The sequence below is a fragment of the Entelurus aequoreus genome, linkage group LG16 (genome assembly GCF_033978785.1).
Source record: "Entelurus aequoreus isolate RoL-2023_Sb linkage group LG16, RoL_Eaeq_v1.1, whole genome shotgun sequence".
Classification (NCBI taxonomy): Eukaryota; Metazoa; Chordata; class Actinopteri; order Syngnathiformes; family Syngnathidae; genus Entelurus; species Entelurus aequoreus.
Window position 1 is genome coordinate 54,728,048 of NC_084746.1, and position 24,492 is coordinate 54,752,539.

General features: G+C 39.8%; 3 protein-coding genes across 6 annotated transcripts; 1 reads left to right on the top strand and 2 right to left on the bottom strand.

Moving 5' to 3' along the window:
* Positions 1 to 496: 496 nt before the first annotated feature.
* LOC133631198 (guanylate kinase-like) lies at positions 497 to 10,957 on the bottom strand. The gene is made up of 7 exons (XM_062023357.1): positions 10,808 to 10,957; positions 5,058 to 5,171; positions 2,582 to 2,623; positions 2,269 to 2,504; positions 1,175 to 1,259; positions 1,023 to 1,108; positions 497 to 645 (listed from the first exon to the last, which is right to left on the bottom strand). The coding sequence occupies exons 1-7, from the start codon at positions 10,839 to 10,841 to the stop codon at positions 607 to 609; spliced, it is 636 nt and encodes a 211-aa protein (XP_061879341.1). The 5' UTR covers positions 10,842 to 10,957; the 3' UTR covers positions 497 to 606.
* On the top strand, positions 3,751 to 18,575 carry LOC133631196 (multiple myeloma tumor-associated protein 2 homolog). 2 transcript variants are annotated; one of them, XM_062023356.1, is made up of 8 exons: positions 3,751 to 3,885; positions 14,227 to 14,377; positions 14,447 to 14,492; positions 14,586 to 14,668; positions 14,906 to 14,978; positions 15,534 to 15,616; positions 17,427 to 17,558; positions 18,161 to 18,575. In XM_062023356.1, the coding sequence occupies exons 1-8, from the start codon at positions 3,879 to 3,881 to the stop codon at positions 18,408 to 18,410; spliced, it is 825 nt and encodes a 274-aa protein (XP_061879340.1). In that variant the 5' UTR covers positions 3,751 to 3,878; the 3' UTR covers positions 18,411 to 18,575. The 2 variants fall into 2 exon arrangements, with proteins under 2 accessions (XP_061879340.1, XP_061879339.1); XM_062023355.1 differs by lacking the exon at positions 3,751 to 3,885 and adding an exon at positions 10,952 to 11,488.
* Positions 18,576 to 20,874: 2,299 nt separating this feature from the next.
* On the bottom strand, positions 20,875 to 23,068 carry LOC133631199 (ADP-ribosylation factor 1-like). 3 transcript variants are annotated; one of them, XM_062023358.1, is made up of 4 exons: positions 22,921 to 23,068; positions 22,748 to 22,858; positions 22,537 to 22,661; positions 20,875 to 22,464 (listed from the first exon to the last, which is right to left on the bottom strand). In XM_062023358.1, the coding sequence occupies exons 1-4, from the start codon at positions 23,066 to 23,068 to the stop codon at positions 22,306 to 22,308; spliced, it is 543 nt and encodes a 180-aa protein (XP_061879342.1). In that variant the 3' UTR covers positions 20,875 to 22,305. The 3 variants fall into 3 exon arrangements, 2 of the variants coding, with proteins under 2 accessions (XP_061879342.1, XP_061879343.1); XR_009821414.1 differs by having other exon boundaries at positions 22,334 to 22,464; positions 22,744 to 22,858; XM_062023359.1 differs by lacking the exon at positions 22,748 to 22,858 and having other exon boundaries at positions 20,876 to 22,464.
* Positions 23,069 to 24,492: the final 1,424 nt, after the last annotated feature.

Genomic DNA, 24,492 nt, shown 5'->3' on the forward strand with positions numbered 1-24,492 from the left:
AGACTTTGTATCTATAAGTTATACACAACACAACTATAATTATTTGATACTTGTTTGTATTGACAAATGTGTTTTAGAAGGAACTATTGTTCATTTAAGGACACTTATTATGTATGTCTAGCTTGTGAGCTTAGCTGTTGTGTACCTGCTAGTAGCCTATAGCCTATCATGTTTAGTTCTTGTAAATGACTTGACTAAAAATACAAGAGAACACCAACTGTGTGTGCTTATTGAAGGACATTTAGAAGTGAACTGGCTGTCAAGCTTTGCAGACACTGCAGGACTGCTTGTAATGGAGCGCTTACATCAGAATTGTTTTTTGCGACACCCCTTACTGCATACTGCACCAGTAACCTATCACACAATAGCTGATGCTTTTTTCAATACAGGTGTAAATACAAAAAAAGGTTAAAAAAAAACATGATCCACTTTACAATGCTGAGTAATAACTACATGTCTAAATACCATGTAAACCTACATCTTCCACTTAGAGGGGATGTCTTTGTTTTGCTTTTTAGACCACCTCTATGGCTGGAATGTTCACAACAAGAGTAGTAGAGGTTTTAGTGAGGAGTGGCTTAGAAATGGCGTTATGATGTCCTTCTCCTACGAGGACAAGTTGATTTTCTTGACCCCGTGGATTTCCTGATAAGAAGGAGGACATAAAACAAACCCAATCAAGCCATTACATTTCTAGGAGTGGCTTGTGTTTTTACAGCATAATCACTGTAGTTAAATTGTACAGTGAATTGAATTCAATGTAGTGTTCAAGAGCGCTAAGAAAAAAGGCACCAGGTTGTGAAATGTTACTCACTGTTAAACAATTAGCCTTTTGGTTGATACTATTAGTATATATCTCTTGAAATTAGTCTGTTATATTAATATTATTCTAGCTCACTTATCAATACTTTGACGAATTCTGCATTTCCAGTAACTAGGTTAGTATTGTAAGGAATTATACATTTAACAAGTAAGCTTTATTAGCTACTAGCATGACTGAATATCAAAAGAGTGTTAGTCACCTCCAGAAGAGCATCTCTTAGCTGCTCATAAGCGTCATCCAGGTTGTCGTTGACGATGACGAGGTCAAACACGCCAGCTTCTTTACCTACACCAAGGTACAAATTCACCTTTCGGTTATAGACTTTCGAAAACAAACAAAAAACTGACTTACTAAATTCGATTTCCGCTTTAGCTGCGTTCAAGCGCTTCTGAAGGTTTTCCTCTGACTCTGTTTTTCGGTCTCTTAAACGGGTTTCCTGAAAAAAAGCAAAAGAAAATTAAGACCACGATTCATTCATTCATAACAAAGGATAATCACAACTTGTTTAAGTAGGTAATGCAGTGTTTTTCAACCACTGTGCCGCGGCACACTAGTGTGCTGTGAGATACAGTCTGGTGTGCCGTGGGAGATTATCTAATTTCACCTATTTGGGTTAAATATATTTTTTGCAAACCAGTAATTATAGTCTGCAAATGATGTGTTGTTGTTGAGTGTCGGTGCTCTCTCGAGCTTGGCAGAGTAACCGTGTAATACTCTTCCATATCAGTAGGTGGCAGCCGGTAGCTAATTGCTTTGTAGCTATAGGAAACAGCGGGAGGCAGTGTGCAGGTAAAAAGGTGTCTAATGCCTAAACCCAAAATAAACAAAAGGTGAGATCCCTTAAGAAAAGGCAATGAAGCTTAGGGAAGGCTATGCAGAACGAAACTAAAACTAAACTGGCTACAAAGTAAACAAAAACAGAATGCTGGACGACAGCAAAGACTTACTGTGGAGCAGAGATGGACCGCGTCCACAAAGTACATCGGTACATGACATGACAATCAACAATGTCCACACAAAGAAGGATAAAAACAACTGAAATATTCTTGATTGCTAAAACAAAGTAGATGCGGGAAATATCGCTCAAAGGAGGACATGAAACTGCTACAGGAAAATACCAAAAAAAGAGAAAAAGCCACTAAAATAGGAGCGCAAGATAAGAACTAAAACACCACACACAGGAAAACAGCAAACAACTCAAAATAAGTCAGGGCGTGATGTGACAAGTCGTGACAGTACACCTACTTTGAGACAAGAGCTATAGTGATGCATGGTTGGTTATGGTTTAAAGTCATATCCAACAATTGCAACAACGACTTTTTACTGTCAACTGAGTTTTGTTTTTTAATGATTTCTGCTGGTGGTGTGCCTCCGGATTTTTTCCAACGAAAAAATGTGCCTTGGCTCAAAAAAGGTTGAAAAACACCGAGATAATGTTTTCTCACCAGGATGTCCAAAGACGGAGGTTGGATGGAGATGTAAATAGGATTGAGGTCGGTTCTCTTGATGTTCCTCACCCCCTGCATGTCTATATCCAGTATACAGATGAGGTTGCGGTCCTTAACGTCTTGCACGGCCGCTTTACTCGTCCCGTACAAGTTCCCGGAAAACTCTGCGTTCTCGATGAAATCGCCCTTGTTGATGGCGGCCTGCATGGCTTCCCGCGTGACGTAGTGGTAATCTGGGTGACACAACAGGTCACAAGACACCGGTGTGAAAGTTGTGAAAATGACCGAAAGAGGAGAAGGTGAGCTTTACCTTTGCCATTCACTTCTCCGGGTCGCGGATTTCTAGTTGTATCTGCGTGATGAATAGAAATCATCATGATTACAACATTCAGACAGTTTTCCCCCATTCATTTAAAGAATTCTCTTGAGGATGAAACATTTGCTTAGGCCATGTCCACACAAACACTTTAAAAAAACTCATCCTTTTCTATGCGTTTTGGCCTCTTGCCCTCATGCAAACGTGTCCTTTTGTACCTCAAAACTCTTAAACGCTGGCCAGAGTCAAGATAATATATCACTTTATTGACAAACAGATGCAAACTTATAATGCTAGGAGTGTCTGTTTCCATTTTGTGCAGCGTTGTGCAAGCTTTAGGCCAATTTTGGAAAAAAATCAAGTTTGGGCTGATTTTAAAGATAATGTACATGTCATTGTAGGTCGAGTATATTACAATTAACATTATCATTTTAACAGAGGTGTAATGCCACCAAGTCAGATGTGCCTGCTTTTTCCAGCTTCTGATTGGACAAAACGAGTATGATGGCGGGTGAGTGTGTTTTTGTGTAGTGTTTTGATGCGTGGGGATGCAGATAATTTTAACGTCGGACATGTGTTTTTTTTAAATATTTTTGTTTTTGTGGGGTGAGGATTAGGGGTTCTTAACCTTTTCTGACCTCAGGGCCTAATTGTTCCACTTCAGAGGGGCCTGGGGCCCACTTAATGGGAACTGCACTTTTTGGGGAATTTTTCCTATCGTTTACAATCATTGAGAAAGACATGACGACGGATGGATTTTTTTTTAATGCATAAGAAATATTAAATAAACGTAAATAAAATACCGCTTACAGCATAGCCAATGGGAGGTCCTCTATTCCGCCCATAAAATACAATAAATAACCATTCAAAAACCGCCTACAATACTCCATTTACATTTCGTGACTTGAGTATTAACCAAGTAATAGTGATATTGTTATTATAAGCGCTAACACAGACTTAACTATTTATAGTGGCGCCATGATCACTACCCTGTGTCCCTGTTTACATCATCGAGTGGTCTGCTGTTTCCTTGCTTCCATGCTCCTTGGAAGTTTATTGTAGATCATAAGTCATGCATCTCACCTAAAAAATAGGTTGCTGAGAATGTAGTCTGACAAGTTGAGACACTTTGACAGCCATTTAGGACCCGGAACTGGCAACAACGACACGAAAAGACACTTGGTCCCTTCTGCCTCACCACCCCGTTTCTCCGTGAGGATTATGAGGCATTTTTCATCTAAATGAGAGTATATGAACATCCCAGCAGTCTGCATTCTAATGACAGCAGAACATGTACAGTAAGTGATGTTTTATTATGTTTGTTGGCTCTCATGAATCTACAGTGAGTAATAATCAGTGATGAAGAAAAAAATAGCAAACTTTAAGATGCGTTTTTGAATTAATTAGTATGGCGGTACTTAATTAGTACCGGTATATACCGTACAACCCTAACTGACACAAGTGGTGGAAAAGTGTGTTACAGCTGAGTACCGCTGCGGCCCAAGTGGACAAAATATGTGTGACCCTGTAACTATTTGGTATTGGGCCAAAACGTATGCAGAGTATCCATACAACAGAAGAATAAGTGCCTATTACGTTTTAACAAAAGTGTAGATAGAACATGTTAAACAGAAAATAACCAGATATTAACAGGAAATAAACAAGTAGATTAATAATTCATCTTTTATTGCTTATCCCTCATAATTTTGAATAAAATAACAAAATCAGAAATGACAATGTTACTGCATACATCAGCAGCCAAATTAGCGTTAGCATTGGGGGAAATAATCGATTTTTAGATGCACCGCAATTCGGACAAGGACGATTATAAAATCGATTTGTAAATGTCGATAATCGATGTATTTATTGTAAATAAAGTGATTCAGACAGTTGTAAAATTTGGCTGACTTCTGCGAGCCACCTCACAGAGAGATCCGACCAGCTCCTTTAATATAGGGCACTTATGTTCCGCTTTTGCACACGTTTCCATTAATTTATTAAATGTGATGGTAATTAATTTAACTGTTTCTTATTACAAATGCACTGTTTTTAAAAGTTGCTTATTTAGTGAAACAAAAAGAAATGTAAAACTGCATCAATATACATAAATTAAAGATGCATCAATAATCGATTTTTAATCGAATCGTAGCTTCATGAGGTGCCCAAAGATTCCCACCTCTACTACTAACGAAAGAGAAGTTGTCTTGTATGGTCACTTAAATGTCAAAATTATTATTTCATTGCAATTAAAAATGTATGTTTAATGTATCATAAGATTTTCTGTTAAAATAAAGTATCTAAATATATTTTCGGACCGCTCCCAAAATATTGGTATATGGACAACACTAGTGTTTAGTGGATTGATAGACATATAGAATTTTCACCTTTTAAAAATTAGACTACTGAAATAAATTAACTTTTAACGATATTCTAAACTCAGTGAGGCGTGCCTGTAGTCATGATGACTTACGTGAGACGCTGAAGCCAAAGACGCTGCTGTATTCCTTCATCAGCTTCTTGTACAGAGTGCTTTTCCCCGTCCCGGATGGGCCGCTCAGCACCACAGGCCTGGGTCCAGCCATAGCTGAAAGAGACGTCAGAGAGTCAACCTCATAAAGAACGAAAGACGTGTAATCACTGGAATTTTAAATGTTAAACGACAGGTTTTCAATCTTGGAAAACAAGCTGATAAGCCAGGCGCACCTAACGAGACTGAAATGACACTTGGCAGAAGAGAGGCAATCACTATGGAACCAGGGCGCCCTCTAGGACCAATTACTCACTAATTGCAGAGACATATTCTGCTTGTGGAAACACAACACAACAGTGAGCAATCCAATCTTACCTCGTCTATCCTGTCACACGTTCTAACCAACGGCAGAAAGTAAACCCTTCTTCCTTCCTCGCCCTCCCTCAGTGCACACTGATTCAGCCAGGAGAGAAGTCAAGTGATTGCCACAAGCAGCAGAGCCAGACAGGGAGGGAGGGCAGGGCCATGTTTACACACACTAGTAGCAGTATGGTCCAAAATTAACACCTAACATAACCCCAGCCATCAGAAATGTGCCGTTGTTTTCCTTCTATTTAGCAATGAAAAAATAGATGCAAAACACTTTTCAGTGCTTACACTATATTGCCATAAGTATTTGGCCACCCATCCAAATGATCAGAATCAGGTGTCCTAATTACTTAGGCATGGAGACTGTTTCTACAAACATTTGCGAAAGAATGGGCTGCTCTCAGGAGCTCAGTGATTTCCAGCGTGGAACTGTCATAGGATGCCTGCCACCTGTGCAAAAAATCCAGTCGTGAAATTTCCTCGCTCTTAAATATTCCAAAGTCAACTGTCTGCTTTATTGTAAGAAAATGGAAGCGCAACTCAGCCACCAAGTGGTAGGCCACGTAAACTGACAGAAAGGGGTCAGCAGATGCTGAAGCGCATAGTGCAAAGAGGTTGCCGACTTTTTGCACAGTCAGTTGCTACAGAGCTCCAAACTTCATGTGACCTTCCAATTAGCCCCTTCCTCTTCCAACATGACTGTTCACCAGTGCACAAAGCAAGGTCCATAAAGACATGGATGAGAGGGTCTGGTGTGGATGAACTTGACTGGCCTGCACAGAGTCCTGACCTGAACCCGATAGAACACCTTTGGGATGAATTAGAGCCAGGCATTCTTGACCAACATCAGTGTGTGACCTCACCAATGCGCTTTTGGAAGAATGGTCGAAAATTCCTATAAACACACTCCACAACCTTGTGGACAGCCTTCACAGAAGAGTTGAAGCTGTAATAGCTGCAAAAGGTGGACCGACATCATATTGAACCCTATGGGTTAGGAATGGGATGGCACTTCAACTTCATATGTGAGTCAAGGCAGGTGGCCAAATACTTTTGGCAATATAGTGTATATCGAGTATCCGACGATTAACAGAGGTTAATCCACATGACGCCTAAATGTTTACTGCAAGTATAAAGTATGACAACAAAATACACTCATGAAGCAAAACAAAATCACAACATTTACAAGCCGCTTGTCTTGTCTCTGAGAGCCCGAAGCAGCCAAGTTGTGTTTGCAGGTGCAAATGACAAGAGTCATTCTTCCTCGCCTCTTGAACGCTTGCCTTAAAAGAACCATGGGGAGCTCCTTTCTTTGTACATGCAAGTGAAGAGGCTGCAACAGTCCAAATAGCTCTGTTCTACAAATAAACATACACAGACTGTTTTTGGAACTATTATTTTCTACCTACTGTTACAACCACAACTTCTCAAAAGACAACAATTGTTTCAGTTAAACATTAGACACTAATGTCATTTTGATATTGATATTGTCTTTATTTTAGGGATGTTATGATCGTGGATTTGCTGATTCTGATACCAATCATCCATGAGCGAGATCAACCGATACCAATACTGATCACATGTATTACCTGTAAATGTTTCTATTTGTTTATGGTGAGTGCTCTTGGTAGTTCCTGTTTCTCTTTTGTTACATACATTTGTTTGAGCAAAACAAAGTCAATAGTACACAACAACTAAACAAAATCTAAAACTACTATATATTATTTAGTGTAGGGCTGCAACTAACAACTAATTTGATAATCGATTAATCTGTCGATTATTACTTCGATTGATCGATTAAAAATCGGATAAAAGAGACAAACTACATTTGTATCCTTTCCAGTATTTTATTGGAGAAAAAAAAACAGCATACTGGCACCATACTTATTTTGATTATTGTTTCTCAGCTATTTGTAAATGTTGCAGTTTATAAATAAAGGTATATATAAACAAATATAAAAAAGGAGCCTCTGCGCATGCGCATAACATAGACCCAACGAATCGATGACTAAATTAATCGCCAACTATTTTTATAATCGATTTTAATCTATTTAATCGATTAGTTGTTGCAGCCCTAATTTAGTGCAATTGTTTTTAGTATTTACCCTCAAAGTCATCCTGTGTCCAGGGAGTTATTCTTAAAATGTGTAAACAATAACTAAAACAATGAAATATTTTGAGAAAATACAAATATTAATGTAATTCTTCTAGTATTGGTCATATACTGATACTACCCTTGGTATCATCAACACCACTAGTTCATGGATCGATCCACTCTCCTCTTTTGTGCTGTGTACTGACTGTGACAATACTGACACACCAACAGACTTTTATTAATTTACATGGTAATTTCATGTTAATATCTGCTTACTTTCTGCTCTTTCATTTACACTTCTTAAACATTACTGAGCACTTACTTTTTCTGTTGTTTCTAGCTCACTTAGCTATTAGCATGCCTGCTCCTGCTTGCTCTCAGTGTGTAACATGTTTAGCCTCGTCCTCCAATGATAATGAAACTTGATAATAATACTGATACTTGATAATGATACTTAAGATACTAAGAAATTTAGTTTATTTTCCGTTGTGGAGTTGATTAATATTAACTTAGTGGAGCAGTTCCACACTGTGAATGGAGATACACAATTCGCTGCTAGCTTGTCAAAAACAAATACAATATTAGCCAGAGGGGATCGGCATTGAAAGGTTTTAATCGACAATGACGATCATGTACTTTTTTAAGAAAATCATCCTATCAATTGGCACATCCTTACATTATACTATACAGTACTTAAATGCAGGACTGCAGCTACAAGGTGCCTCATTCATTTGACTTCATAGCTAATATTCTTAAAATAGTAATTATAATCTTAATTTCAATATACAGTATAATAAATTAGTTAAAGTGGTAATTACATTTTTTGTGTTAATTTCATTTATTATATTATTATAATTCAGTTGTGGGCCATCAGGGCCAGCAAAACATTCTCTACTGACCTAACATAACCAGAAATCATGATGATAATTAAAGATAAAAGTAGCTTTCCCTAAATATCTAAAAGTATTCATATTTTCCTCATGTCATATTATATTCCTTCCAGTGCTGTTGTTTTTAGTTTAAAGTCAGAATTCAGCTATCTTATGTTGCCATGCTGTATGAAGTCTGCCTGGGGCAGGGGTCGGCAACCCGCGACTCCGGAGCCGCATGCGGCTCTTTGACCACTCTGATGCGGCTCAGCTGCATACTTGCCGACCCTCTCGATTTTTCCGGGAGACTTACTGATTTCAGTCCTCTACAACCTGTCGTCGCGTCCGCTTTTTCACCATACTATCTGCGTGCCAGCCAGTCACATGTTGTATGCAGCCACTGCTTACACACGTAAGTGACTGCAAGGCATACTTGGTCAACAGCCATACAGGTCACACTGAGGGTGCCGTATAAACAACTTTAACACTCTTACTAATATGCGCCACACTGTGAACCCACACCAAACAAGAATGACAAACACATTTCGGGAGAACATCCGCACCGTAACACAACATAAACACAACAGAACAAATACCCAGAATCCCATGCATCCCTAACTCTTCCGGGCTACATTATACACCCCCGCTACCACCAAACCCCGCCCACCTCAACCGACGCACGGGGGGGGGTGGGGATTGAACAGGGGTTAATGCATGTGCCTAACAATACGAAGGTCCTGAGTTCAATCCCGGGTTCGGGATCTTTCTGTGTGGAGTTTGCATGTTCTCCCCGTGACTGTGTGGGTTCCCTCCGGGTGCTCCGGCTTCCTCCCACCTCCAAAGAAATGCACCTGGAGATAGGTTGATTGGCAACACTAAATTGGCCCTAGTGTGTGAATGTTGTCTGTCTATCTGTGTTGGCCCTGCGATGAGGTGGCGACTTGTCCAGGGTGTAACCCGCCTTCCGCCCGAATGCAGCTGAGATAGGCTCCAGCACCCCCCGCGACCCCGAACGGGACAAGCGGTAAAAAATGGATGGATGGATACTCCCTTTCTAAATCAGCATCTCTAAATCTCTTATTTCTAGATGGACATTAGTGTGACTGGGGATACATTTTAAAAATATATCTTTATGATGATTAGTGAATGTATACATACAAATATTATAGACTGGTTTACATAATTTGAAACATAATTCAATTTTTTTACGACACTTTTTGGAGTTACAATTTGGTTCCATGAGTTCGCCATAGAATGTGCCTTCATTATAATTTAATTTTCAGGGTATGTAAGATTCCCCTGAATTTGAGCCAGACTGGATGTTGAATTTAACATGAAACATCCAAAATGTGACATATTAAACTGTTTATATCTTTATTTAATCCCATTCGATTAGGTAGCCATTGTATTGTGCTTATGAAGGACATTCAGTACATGTTGATGTCTAGGAGGATAATGATGAAAGTTTGGTTTGACGCCTTGTTGGGTTCAAATGTGCTATTTAAAACAATACAGCACTGTTGCAGAGTAATTTGAGTTTATCAGTATAGGCTGACTCTCATTCAAAGCACGTGCACTGAAAATGGCGAATCATGTGAGCTTTATCAGGACCCGGTGATCAAGAAAAGTCGCTTTCTTTTTCAAATCCACTGTAAACACGACACGGTTAGAAAAGTGTTATTGCTTATATAATACTTTAGCATGCAAATCTCTTCCTGGTAAACACTAAGCTGCACATCTTTATTGTCAGTTATCTCTTGATTGTAACTCATTTGATCACGCCTTTATAACCAAGTATTTTACTTTCAGAATGACGTAAGGAGAAATAAAAGGTTGTCAGTTGCAGAATTAGATAGATAGATAGTTCTTTATTGATTCCTTCAGGAGAGTTCCCTCAAGAAAATTAAAATTCCAGCAGCAGTGTACAGAATTGAGATATAATTTAAAAAGTAAATAATGGAGGTATAAATGGAAATACAATAGAACATATAACAATAAGAATAAAATTAAATAAAAGTAAGAATACAAATATAACAGTAAAAATAAGAATATAACACGTGAAACTAAGCAGTAGTGACCATGTTATGAAAATAAAAAAATTTAAGATTATATGAAAGACGTGATGTGTATATTGCACCTTTAAAAATGTATTACACTGTTATTGCTGTTTATTGCACTGTTTTTTGTTGCAGTTTATTTCAGTATTGTTATTGCTTTATTGTTATTATTCACTAGCTGAACCCGATCGCCGTCTGAGTTTCATGCAAATAGGCAAAACACGCAGGAAGTCACTCAAGTAACAGTGGTTCTTTTCAGTTAATCGCAAAAAAAAAGCCTGCTTCAGCATCTCAATGGCAGTCATGGCGCATTAGAGATGAAATACACGTCGTTTTTATCAAATGAAAACATATGCCTACCTGAATAGAACCTGGCAAAATGTCTCATATACATTGGCAGCTGTTTGCACTTGACAGCCTGAGGACGTCCCAGAAGGAATGTTTTAGTCGTCCATTCTGTTTCCTTGCACCGACAGCCATTGGGTTTTGTTGTGCTGTTAACGTCATCATTCCGCGACGCAACACAAAACCGCGTTAAATGTACATGCGGCACGTTTTGTAAAACACAAAAATAAACTTTTGCCACTTTTTATTTTTTCTTCAATACTTACACTTAACATATGGATAGTTTTTACGTGCTTTATCGAAAATAATAATAATAATAATAATTTTCGCTGTGACGCTAAATAGTGAGACGTGAGACTCCAGTGACGTCAATACATGCCTTTCACAAAAAAAAACGTTACCACTCGGAATTAATGTAAATATTTTTGTTCATAAAATTGTGGTGGGAAAGCTGCGCCACGTCCCTCGGGGAAGTAAGCATTGCAAAGCGAATAAGTACCCGGATGAGAGAACAACGACGCTAGGCCGCGGCTAAAAAGCTAACAAACGGAGGAGACGCTAGCACGTTTAGTAAACCGTAACGTCATCGAGGCCCACAAATGTTCGGTTCTTCGAGGTCCGGGGGGGTTCGAGGAGGCCAGGACCAGTTCAACTGGGATGATGTCAAAGTGGACAAACACCGAGAGAATTATCTTGGTAAGTGTGTAGCCAATGCTAACCGTTAGCAGCTATTACTAGCTTGAAAGCTAACAAACACGAGCAGACAGGTAGTAGTTATATATTATACTTGCATTCATACACAACGTGTTTAATGGCGCACTTACCTTCAATTGCTGCGTCCTTCATCATACAAAATCTAGATTGTTTTAAATGCCGCTTTTTGTTTAGTACAGCCTGCAGCTTAAAAGGTTTTCATTGCTTCCGCCGTGTTGAATCACGTATATTGGTGCCCCCCTTCTTCACTTGTGTCAACATACCGCGGCTACGTGGAAGGCCACCGCCACTTTTGCCAAATTACCGCATTCAACTGTGCAACTTCATGTAACGTCATTTATCAATCAATCATCAATCAATCAAAGTTTATTTATATAGCCCTAAATCACGAGTGTCTCAAAGGGCTGCACAAGCCACAACGACATTCTCGGCTCAGATCGCACATCAGGGCAAGGAAAAACTCAACCCAATGGGATACAATGAGAAACCTCAGAGGGGACCGGTGCAATGGATGTCGAGTGGATCTAGTTAATAGTGAGAGAGAGTCCAGTCCATAGCGGGGCCAGCAGGGGATCATCTTGAGTGGAGACAAGTCAGCAGTGCAGAGACATCCCCAACTGATGCACAGATGAGTGGTCCACCCCGGGTCCCGACTTTGAACAGCTAGCGAATCATCTGCGGTCATCTGATAACCTCTCCACGCAGGAGAGGGGGGAAGGGCAGACAAGAGACAGCAGATCAACTGGTCTAAAAAGGGGGTCTGTTTAAAGGCTAGTGTATACAAACAAGTTTTAAAATGCTTCTACTGCCATTATGTTCTTTACAAGTGTATGTAAACTTTTGACCACTACTGTATGCAATAAGAAGTGATATAACTATGTTAACTAATAATTATGTGTTCTTTAATTAGAAAATCTAAAAAAAAACATCAATACTTGCAAAGTATGTTAGATACTGTCATCAACTGTCACATTTTCTACCATCAAAATCTAATTACCATATTTTCAGAAATCTAACCCCAGATTTCCACGAGATGCGGAACGCCAGTGAAACGGAACAGCACCGCCCTACCGCCGTTCTGTTGCAGCTTCGCAGTGCAGCGAAATGGCGTGGAATTTTTCGAGATCTCGTGAATCTGCGCGTATCCCGCGATAAAGTAAACACAGCAGAACGTCTTGAGCTTTGCCGCCCTTCAGTACCCACAGGCGGGCGCTTATGTGACGGCCTTGACTTGACTCATGGAAAAGACGACTGTTTGCCTTGCAAAACGACAGCTTTATTTTTTGTAACAAGCCACAACACATGACTAACATCATTCCTAGCGAGCGTTGTACGCACACACATTTAATTGAATGCCTACAAACCACTCCCCTGAGTGTAAAATACGATCTGCCTTGAACATGGACTATTTTATTTTGAAGGTAACCCAGATAGTTTATTTTCAATCAATCAATGTTTATTTATATAGCCCTAAATCACAAGTGTCTCAAAGGGCTGTACAAGCCACAACGACATCCTCGGTATAGAGCCCACATACGGGCAAGGAAAACTCACCCCAGTGGGACGTCAATGTGAATGACTATGAGAAACCTTGGAGAGGACCGCATATGTGGGTAACCCCCCCCCCTCTAGGGGAGACCGAAAGCAATGGATGTCGAGTGGGTCTGACATAATATTGTGAAAGTCCAACACATCAGCGAAAGTCCAGTCCATGGTGGGGCCAGCAGGAACCATCCCGAGCGGAGACGGGTCAGCAGCGTAGAGATGTCCCCATCCAATGAACAGGCTAGCGGTCCATCCCGGGTTGGGAGCAGAGTAGAAAAGAAAATAAAAGAAACGGCAGATCAACTGGTCTAAAAAGGGAGTCTATTTAAAGGCTAGAGTATACAAATGAGTTTTAAGATGAGACTTAAATGCTTCTACTGAGGTAGCATCTCTAACTTGATTGATTGATTGATAGTTTATTTAAGCAGATTTTAGCCAAGTTAAACCGTTGGGTTGTGGCGACCGGCAAAAATTGAAGCCCTACGTCTATTTAGCGCAGGGATGTGAAATGTCCCAGCCATATTGATGCTGTTCTGTAAGCGATGGAAACGGACACATTGACTTGAATAAAAACGTAAGGAGTCTGTTGCCGTGGTGATGACGTTCCGCAGCCATTTCGCATCCTGTGGAAAACAGGGGTAAGCCGCTAGGTTTTTACCAAGATATAAACCCTGCGGCATATATAAAGGTGCGGCTAATCTATACATTTTTCTTCACTAACTGCTAAATTATGAAATGGATTAGGTAAAAAAATCAATGTACTAAACTGATCCATGAAGAAAAATCCTGATAAACATCTTGAACCTTTAATAAAAAAGGAGAAAATCTTATTAATCTCATAAAAGATAAAGACATCAATGATGTTTCTGTTGTGTTGGATCAGCCGTTGTACTTTCATGTTACAGGTGCCGTTTGCAAAAAATTAAGGTATGTAAATAAACATTTGCAAAATCTTTATAAGTTAGTATCTCATTCACAATGTACCAGTGTATATCTGTGGCTTATAGTTTGGTGCAGCAAGTATATGGAAAAAAAAAAGTTTTTCAAAAAATTTGTGGGTGCAGCTTATGTACCGCGGTGCAGGTTATAGTCTGGAAAATGCGGTATCTCTAGTATGCACCATCATCTCCTCGTTGTCGTTCATTGTCTGTTTTGATGCTGCGCGCCGTTTGCAGGAAATTCCTTGATGGCTCCAGTGGGACGCTGGCAAAAAGGCAAAGATCTGACATGGTACTCCAGGGACAAAAAAGGCAGCAGGCCCCCCACCAAGGAAGAGGAGCTTGCCGCTGTCAAGGCTGCAGAACATGAAGCGTTGATGGCTGCCTTGTAAGTGTAATACTAGATAAATAGTCCAGGATTAAAATACAGAATCTTCATTTGTCATGTTCAATGCAGAGGACACAAGGTCATAAAGAGGCAACCGACTGGACTGACCAAAGAGGTATTGTACCGTCACCTTTCCTATCTTAATATTGTGGTCGCATCTAAGTTAGCAAGCAATTTAGAAGACTTGGGTGTGCTTATAATTACACAGGATTTGGCAGACATCTGTAGGAGAGATGAAGATGATGGTGAAGAGAGGAATGTGGATCGAATCTCTGGATTGGGAAGCTCCAGGTGACTCTTTTTTTTGTCATCTTAAAGCATATTTTTAAACTTGAACATTTGAAATATTCCTTAGTAAAACGTCACACTCTAGTTTTTCATGAGGTCGACACAAATGGTAAACACTCAGCTCAGCTCCTTGTTTGTCCCCCTTGACATTCGGTCTTAACAAACAGCTTTTTTCAGGTGAGAGCTGTTCTCACTTGAGTCTGATGAATAATGTGTGTGTGTGTGTGTTTGTGTGTGCAGTGCAGCATCACGCAAAGTGGTCCTCTCCCAGCAGGAAAAGGAAGCGGTTAAAATGGGATTGCCAGTCTTTACGGTAAAAAGACACACACAGAGAATATAATAACAAACATCAGTGTTTCCCATACATTCAATTACATTAAATGTGGCTCTGCTTCTTCACCTTCGCTCATAAACACATTATAACGAGACTGTTTGTGAATGTAGCTTGACGGTACAAATCCATGCAGCAGGTGGCGGTAATCATCGTAACTGCATACACATCTGGTCTGCCAGAAAATAGAAAGAAAGAGCAGGAGGGATCCTTGTCTTTTAAAAAAAAAAAAACAACCAGCAACAAATCTATTTAAGAGACTTTTGGAGACTGATATGCTGATGTGGTCCCTCCCCCAGTCTAAAAAGCACTCACAGGCGACTGCGTCTTGTATGTGACATTAAAAAGACAAAAAGAAGCATCAGTAGAAAGTTTGTTTATTCAAATTAGAGGATTACGTCAACTGACCACCCCCACAAATATCTTGCATTTCTGTGAGAAATACTGTACATATAGATAAAGCTACATCCATCCATCCATTTTCTACCGCTCGTCCCTTAATGCATAATACATAAACTATTATAACTGCACTTCCAGCACCACAAGACCAGCGTTCTTCCAGAAACTTCAACAGCAAAGTCATCAGAGAGTGTAAAGAAGGAAGAGGAGACTGAACAAAGGTAAGAAAGCATTAGCTCATTAACCACTTATACCACAGGTGTCAAACTGAATGCCCGGGGGCCCAATCTGGCCCTTCACATCAATTTGTGTGGCCCCCGAAAGCGTGGCAGTATGTGTAAATAAAGTACCCTATCTTTTGTTAATAAATGTTTTACAAAAATAAATGTACTGTGTACACTTTAATCATCATTAATAATAAAATAAAATATTATATCATCATACATTTCAAAACAATGTTATTGTTCAAATAAAGATAAATACTTAAATATCTGCTTGACTTATGATTTCAAAGCAAGTAATCCAACAAACTGTTCATGTAAACATTTTACAGTGAAACCTTTTTTACAGTAAAATCCACTTTCAATATAGAGTAATGATACACTATAAAACACAACAACCATAGCTTCTACAGTATAAAAAACCTGCATTAATTTTTACTTAAAAAAACGGTGGTACTGTTTTTCCATTCCATATAATTTAATTCCATGTATTTTTTTTATTTTATATGCTGTAAAAAAAAAAAAACTGCAAATATTTTGATAAAATTGTGGCGACTGAGCTGCCAGTTTTATACAGTACAATCTAAAGATTTGGTTTTGTACAGCGTACGTAAAAAAAGACAGACAATTATATACACGTTTTATATATACACATTTATATTCATACTGTATATTATTCACTGTTAAAAGCGGCCCTCTGAGGGCAACCATAACTGCGATGTAGCCATCAATGAAAACAAGTTTGACACGTTTGACTTATATCCATTACATTAGGTACACAATGTAAGGATTTCAGATACAGTCGTAATGCCTTTGCAAAGTTATTAATGCTGTTTAAATATGATATTTAAACCTGCACAGCGTCATAATGACTGCTGTGTAATGTGCTTATTTAGCTACACCAGGCTACATCCTTTCTCACACAAACCTATTGTTACATTTATCATTTTGTTTTATGTAAACAACTTATCATTTGATTATGTAGGCAAGGAGTGTCCAAACTACCCGCAACAAGTTTTTTATTGACTTATAGCATGTTCTAAAATATAATTCAATTAAGAAAAGGGGCATAGTGTGATGAGAAAAAGTTGAATTTCTAATATCTATAACTATTGTTACTAATGATAATATGCTTGGTTATCTATAACACATAGCTGATATACTACTCCTTAAAATAGGTGTTTGCAACTTTTACTAAAGGGCGCTAACTTTCCAAAGTGTTGTAAGCAAAGCTCTGGTACTTTACTGCCCTCTTCTGGCTTTGAGCATGTTACTACACCCCATGTTATGCACAAAACACACGCACACACACACACACACACACACACTAGCTTTGTGTGTTGTCAGCTAATTAACGTTTTGCTACTTACGTTAGCTATTATTGAATGTATTGTCCATTATAACAACAAGATGTATGTGCACGCTCTCAGGGCGTGTAAGTGTGTACAAGAGAGCGATGATAGCCAGCCATTAACCAGACTAATTATTTGTTATTATTAGTAATTGTTGAAAAAATATAGACATTTTAAAAAAAAAAAAGCTCTGTTAAACAACCAATGGTAACATAAGATAGCCGGTGGTGTTCTTGTAACTTAGAGTCAATTTCAAACAGCCACTTCAAATTATCTACATGGGTTTCAGCCTGCTTTAAAATATGAACCTTTGCCCCCGAATCCTTTGATATTTTAGTACAACTCCGAGGCGGAAAAGTTTTGGACCCCTCTGGTATGGACGTACCTAAAAAAAAGTGTCTATAGATATAGCTGGACAATGACGAGTTATGCTTACTTTAACCCCCTAACGTTTTTAGCCAGGAGAGCAAAAAGAAGAAGAAAGAAAAGAAGAATAAAAAGGAGAAAAAGAAGAAAGAGAAGAAGAAGAAGAAGAAAAAGAGGCAAAGAAGCGATTCGTCGTCGTCCGATTCAGATGACGACAAAAAGAGGTTTGATCATTTTATCTCAAATTTTTTAAATAATACATTTTGAAACAGATTTTTTTACCGTTTATTTTCATTGTATATTTTTTTCATGTATGGGGTAAATTTTTAAATTATGATTTGAGTATAAGATATTTTTAAATTATACTTTCCTGACAGTTAGGAAAAGCTTCACTAGAGGGAGCTGAAACGTCACTAAAGCTCAAGCCATATAAGTTGGCTATTTGCAGTGTGGACTGTAGTTCTCTGATAAATCACACATTATAGAGAGAAATAATATTTCCTTATGAAGTGACCAAAGGTCATTTACTATTTACTATTTACGTAACTGAAAAGAGGCATTCAGTAATGCTTGGTCAATTCATTGTATTATTGTTTATTACTGACAATGCATAGTAATGCTTGATTGAAATATTTGTTAGTGAACTGTGAACTGAATGGCTTAATGAAATTATGCAATCTGAAAAAGACTAATAAAAATGGTTGCATAGAAGGTTGTAAAACGTAAAAAATATCTTATTCTTGTACCTCGCCCTCCCCGCCCCCGGCATATCAGAAGCCACTTTGAGCCACCCAGTCAGATTATTTGTTGTCTTGTTACTCTTCAGGCCCCGAAAGGACCACCACCATCATAATCCATCATACCACAGTCAGAGCGGAGCCAGACCCTATGACAGCCATTCAAGGGGGGCACTAAAGGCACAGCGACAACCCGCCTACCCCCGCCACCGACAGCAGCGCCACGACACAGACTCCTCCGACGGGGGGTCCCCTGTCCCCCGTAACCCCTCCAGCCACAAGACGGCCCCTGGCGGTGTCGCACAAAGCCACAGGCGACGCCACGACTCGGACAGCTAATGTCCTGCCCCCCCCACCCTCCCTCTCACTCAAAAGACGCAGCGCTCTTCACAAGTATGACCAGTCTTGAATACCTTGTTTAGCTTTTTGGGGGGTCATTTTAGTAGCTAGGTTTTATTGCCGGTTAATTTTTTACTGATTAAATGTCCCTCATTTGTGCACATATGCTAAGTTTTTACTCATTTAGTATCATCCATATGACAAATCTAGCTTAACTTTCACACAGCATCATTAACAATTAGCTGAAGGCCAATTGGACACAGTGCATCCAGAAAGTTTTCTCAGCGCTTCACTTTTTCAACATTTTGTTATGTTACACCTTATTTCAAAATGAAATAAGTTAATTTTTTGACCTCAAAATTCTACACAAAATACCACATAATGACAATGGAAAAACTTTTTTTTTAGAGCTTTTCGAAATGTATAAAAATTTTTAAAAAAAGTAAGAAATCCAACATACATAAGTGTTCACATACTTTGGTCATTACTTTGTTGCCTCACCTTTGGCAGAAATTACAGCACAAAGTATTTTTGAATACGAAGCCACAAGTTGGGAACACCTATCTGTGGGCAGTTTCACTCATTCGTCTTTACAGCACTTCTCAAGCTCCATCAGGTTGGATGTGAAGTGTCACCCAAGTCTTAAGTTCCAGAGCGCTCTGAAGCAGGTTTTCATCCAGGGTGTCTCTATGTTGTTGCATTCATCATTCCCTCTATCCTGACTAATCTCCCAGTTCCGGCTGCTAAAAAACATCCCCACAGCATGATGCTGCCACCACCATGCTTCACTGTAGGGATGGTATTGGCCTGGTGATGAGTGGTGCCTGGTTTCCTCCCAACATGACACATGGCAGAGTTTAATCTTTGTCTCATCAGACCAGAGAATGTTGTTTCTCATTGTCTGAGAGTCTTTCAGGTGCAATTCTGCAAACTTTTGCGAAGGAATGGCTTCTGTCTGGCCACTGTAACATACAAGCCTGGTTGGTGGATTGCAGCAGATATGGTTGTCCTTCTGGGAGGTTCTCTTCTCTCCACAGAGGAATGCTGTAGCTCTGACAGAGTGACCTCCAAGACTAGGCTCTTTGTCCCCCTATCGCCCAGTTTAAATGGCCGGCCAGCTCCAGGAAATGTCCTGGTGGTTCCAAACTTCTTCCATTTTCAGATGATTGAGGCCACTGTGCTCATTTAGGACCTTCAAGACAGCGGATACTTTTTCTGTACCCTTCCATACATTTGTGCCTCGAGACAATTCCCTTCGACTTTAGTCTTTGTTTGTGCTCTGCCAGTGTGGGACCTTAAATATAGACAGGTGTGTGCCTTTATAAATCATGTCCAATCAACAGTATTTACCACAGAGGGACTCAAATCAAGCTATGGGAACATCTCAAGGATGATCAGTTGAAACAGGGTGCCTCTGAGCTCACTTTTAATCTTAATGACTGTGAAGATGTGATTTCTTTGTTTATTTTTTAATACATTTGGAAAAATGTTTCTAAAAATTCGTTTTCACATTGTCATTATTGGGTATTGTGTGTAGAATTTTGAGGAAAAAACCCCAATATATTCCATTTTGTAATAAGGCTGTAACATAACGTTGAAAAGGTGAAGTGCTGTGAATACTTTCCGGGTGCACTGTACGACTATCTGATACCTACTTTTCTAATAAGGTGCTTTTATTACAAAGCATCATTGAATATTTTGAAAATTGTTTAATGAAGTAATGACACGAGAGAGCTTTTAAATCTCTCACCCTTCAAAGTCTGCACTGCCATCAGAATGCTGCTCCAAATAATGTTTGCCCTCAATTTGTTTAAATAGGGGGTATTGAGCACACTGGCACCTGTAGGGGGTGCCCTAAACAAAAGAGCAAGGCATTCATAAAGAGTGAGAAGAAGGGTAAAAAAAAAACAGGCAGCTTTTTTTTTCTTTTCTATTTTTTTAATTTTTTTATAAGGAGTACCGTTAGCCTGCCACACACAAACCAAGCTGATGGAGCAGCAGGAGAGGCGACTCCCAGACAAAGCCACCCTATGAAGGAACCCGGGACTTGTACTCCCGCCCCTTTGCAACCACCTCCGCGCTCTCCTCAGGCCGAGTTTATAGGCTCGGCTGCATTAACCATAGCAGCCTAATCAACCTGCAGGAATGCTGTCCAAGATCACCTCGCTGCTGCACATTGTGCTTGCTGCATTAGGTGCTTTCCAACATGCAGGCATCTCATTGCCTGTTCCTGGGTCAAGGGGTGGTCAAGCTAACAAGGGATGCCATGGCACCCCCTTTATGCCCCCTCAACAAGCCAAAATATGATTAACAAGAAGACACATTTACGGTCAAACAAATACGCACGTTGAACATTACGTCGACAAAACGAACATATGTACTGTATACATAGTTAACAGATGAGAAAGGGGAACAGTGAATGCAGAAGACATTGTTTTATTGCATAGTCACATGTAAGAAAAATACATTTTAGAAATCCTTTCCAGTCACTTTAATTAGTGCTTTTTTGTTTTACTCACACAAAAGTTTAACTTAAATATTTAAGTCTGTATTAATGACAAAACAAGCCCACCTCCATATATAGTCTGAGCAGTTCAGTAACACAAAGAAATGTGTATGCACACAAGTGTTTAAATATTTTCTTTAAAAACACCCACCTGATAGGATGGGGGAAATGACACTAATGTCGTCTTACATGATGCATACAACTTACAGTATGAGGCTGAGTGTGGGATAATCAGTATAGAGCATTTTAAAAAAAAATAGTTGCAAAGTGTACTAAGGCAGCCCGTGGACCTGAGACTTGACAATACACAAAAACACCAACCAGAGAAAGCAGGTAGATTCCATAAACATCCTATTAAGTCAATACCAGTGTTTATCAAACAGGAGGTTGACGCTCCCAGCTGTGCATCTTTTAGTTTTGGTCACCAATTTGAATACACCACTCACAAAAAGTTGAGATACTCAACTTTTGGGTAGAATTTCAGGATTAACCTAAAATACCAACTAACCACAATATTGTTCAACAGTACCTCTCCGTTTTAGGCTGCTAACAAGATGTTTTCAGATTGAAGTGGCAACTGAGCTTAATGTCAAAGAAAATTTGCCACCAGTTAGAAATTTTGCTATTCAGCTACTTGCTAGAGAACAGCAAGTTGTACAAAAAGTACTGAAACACTGATACACAGTACAGGCCAAAAGTTTGGACACACCTTCTCATTCAATGCATTTTCTTTATTTTCATGACTATTTACCTTGTAGATTGTCACTGAAGGCATCAAAACTATGAATGAACACATGTGGAGTTTTGTACTTATCAAACAATGGTGAAAAAACTGAAAACATGTTTTATATTCTAGTTTATTCAAAATAGCCACCCTTTGCTCTGATTACGGTTTGTACACTCTTGGCATTCTCTCGATGAGGTTTAAGAGGTTGTCACATGAAATGGTTTTCACTTCACAGGTGTCATATAGTTTTGATGCCTTCAGTGATAACCTACAATGTAAATAGTCATGAAAATATAACGCATTAAAATGAGAAGGTGTGTCCAAACCTTTGGCCTGTACTGTATATTTTAGCTTCATCTTTAAAACGCAAAAGCTGAATATCTTTAACTTTTTGAGTAGTGTATGTGATTGTAATATTAGATTCCCTTGCGTCTCTCCTTTTATTGCCCAACAAACAGAAAGTGAAACAACCACGAGAGAAAAAGTTAATAAAGCTGCCCCATTACCATATCCTTTCATATATACATATGTCAGCTTTACACATTACCATGGACCGATTATTTCCACTGGTGGCTCGGTATGTTGGCGGTAACAACAGCCAGCATGGGAGGGCTTTAAAGGCAGAATGTAGGCTCGATGAATGGGAGGGAAAGAGACGACTGTTAGAGCTTCCTAAGTTGCGAGGCCAACCAGTCCAGTCCCTCATAGAGACCGTCGCCATTGGTGGCGCAGGTGGCCTGGATGAACCAGCGCCTGTTGCGCAGGGTGTGAAGGCCCAGTGCTTCGGTGACTTCAGTTGGAGTCAGGGCGTTAGGCAGGTCCTGTCAATGCCACAGTGTCCGTTTCAAATCAACCACATAACCTAATCAACGTTCATTGCCCAGAGTACTCACTGTTTTATTTGCGAAGACTAATAGCAGAGCATTGCGCAGTTCGTCCTCCGCCAACATTCTCATGAGCTCTTCACGAGCCTCGTTGCATCGCTCTCGGTCGTTGCTGTCCACGACAAAGATGAGACCTGAAACGAGAAGCGATCAAAGCCTGCATTAGTCCACTGTATTAAAAAAACAACGCAGTGCAATTCCAGAAAAGGTGCGTGCCTGCCTTGCGTGTTCTGGAAGTAGTGACGCCACAGTGGTCGGTTCTTATCCTGGCTGCCGACGTCCCAAACTGCAAAGCTAATGTTCTTGTACTCCACCGTCTCTACATTAAAACCTGCACAGGGAAAGAACACATTTAATATAATTTACGATTGATAATGCAATTGTTCACCTTACCTATAGTGGGAATGGTGGTTACGGTCGCTCCCACTTTGAGCTTGTATAAAATGGTCGTTTTCCCAGCAGCGTTCAGACCCACCATGAGGATCCTCATTTCTTTGTTCGCGAATATGTTATTAAACATTTTTTCGAATATATTCCCCATGTTTACTGGTGAGGCTTGTGGGGGGGAACTAGAGGCAACACAAACGAAGAACTGTGGATGAAACTGGATGAAGGCTAGTAATAATTCATTTTTCATTTATTTCAGGCAATGACATAAAAAAGTACAAAGTTGACAACACATAATATAAATTAATATAGTGCAAAAGGTAATGTATAGTATGTAATGCATAATAATCATACTTGCCAACCCTCCCGATTTTCCCGGGAGACTCCCGAATTTCAGTGCCCCTCCCGAAAATCTCCCGGGGCAACCATTCTCCCGATTTCCACCCGGACAACAATATTGGGGGCGTGCCTTAAAGGCACTGCCTTTAGTGTCCTCTACAACCTGTTGTCACGTCCGCTTTTCCTCCATACAAACAGCGTGCCGGCCCAGTCACACAATATATGCGGCTTTTACACACACTTAAGTGAATTCAAGGCATACTTGATCAACAGCCATACAGGTCACACTGAGGGTGGCCGTATAAATAACTTTAACACTGTTACAAATATGCGCCACACTGTGAACCCACACCAAACAATAATGACAAACACATTTTGGGAGAACATCTGCACCGTAACACAACAGAACAAATACCCAGAACCCCTTGCAGCACTAACTCTTCCGGGACGCTACAATATACACCCCCCGCTACCACCAAACCCCGCCCCCCATCCCCCCATCTCCCGAATTCGGAGGTCTCAAGGTTGGCAAGTGTGCAAATAATAAAAGTAATAATCAAAACCACGACTCATTTTGGCATGCTGACTTCACGTCTAACACGGTCACTGATTTCTGACAGACTGAGGAGTAGCAAACCCGGTTTTGCATTGAACTTCACGTTGAACACGGCCCGGGTAAGTTGTAAAAGTAGCAAAACAGGAAATACCGGAACGCCTTACAACACTTCATAATGCGTGGAATACCGCTGATAACACAGAGACAAACATTTAAAAATATGTCCATGTTTCGTGTTCAATTGTTTATCATCCCTCTGTTGTAAAAAGTGTGTTGTGTCAGCTGATCGGCAAGAGACTAGTTTAGCACTTAGCAGCCTGCCTTGGCTAGCATTAGCCTTCTATGGGACAGTACTGGCTCTTGGGATCAGCACTGACATCACTTTAAAACTGCGGACTTCAATTACATCACACGCAACATTAAAGTGGTTTCCAAACGGACTTTAAGACACTTTCAAAACTTACACAGCGCTTACTTCTCAGGTGCTTGAGGCGTTACCTTCCTGCGGAAAATGGCGACTATTTGACACGTCTAAAGTTCCGTGACTTGCGGGTTCTTCTTTTTCTTCTTTCCTCTAATGGCGGTTGGCAAGCAACCTTGTGAGGTGAATTACCGCCACCGTCTGGAATGGAGTGCGGATCGAGAATATTTTATTTTATTTAACCATGTCTTTAAAAAAAATG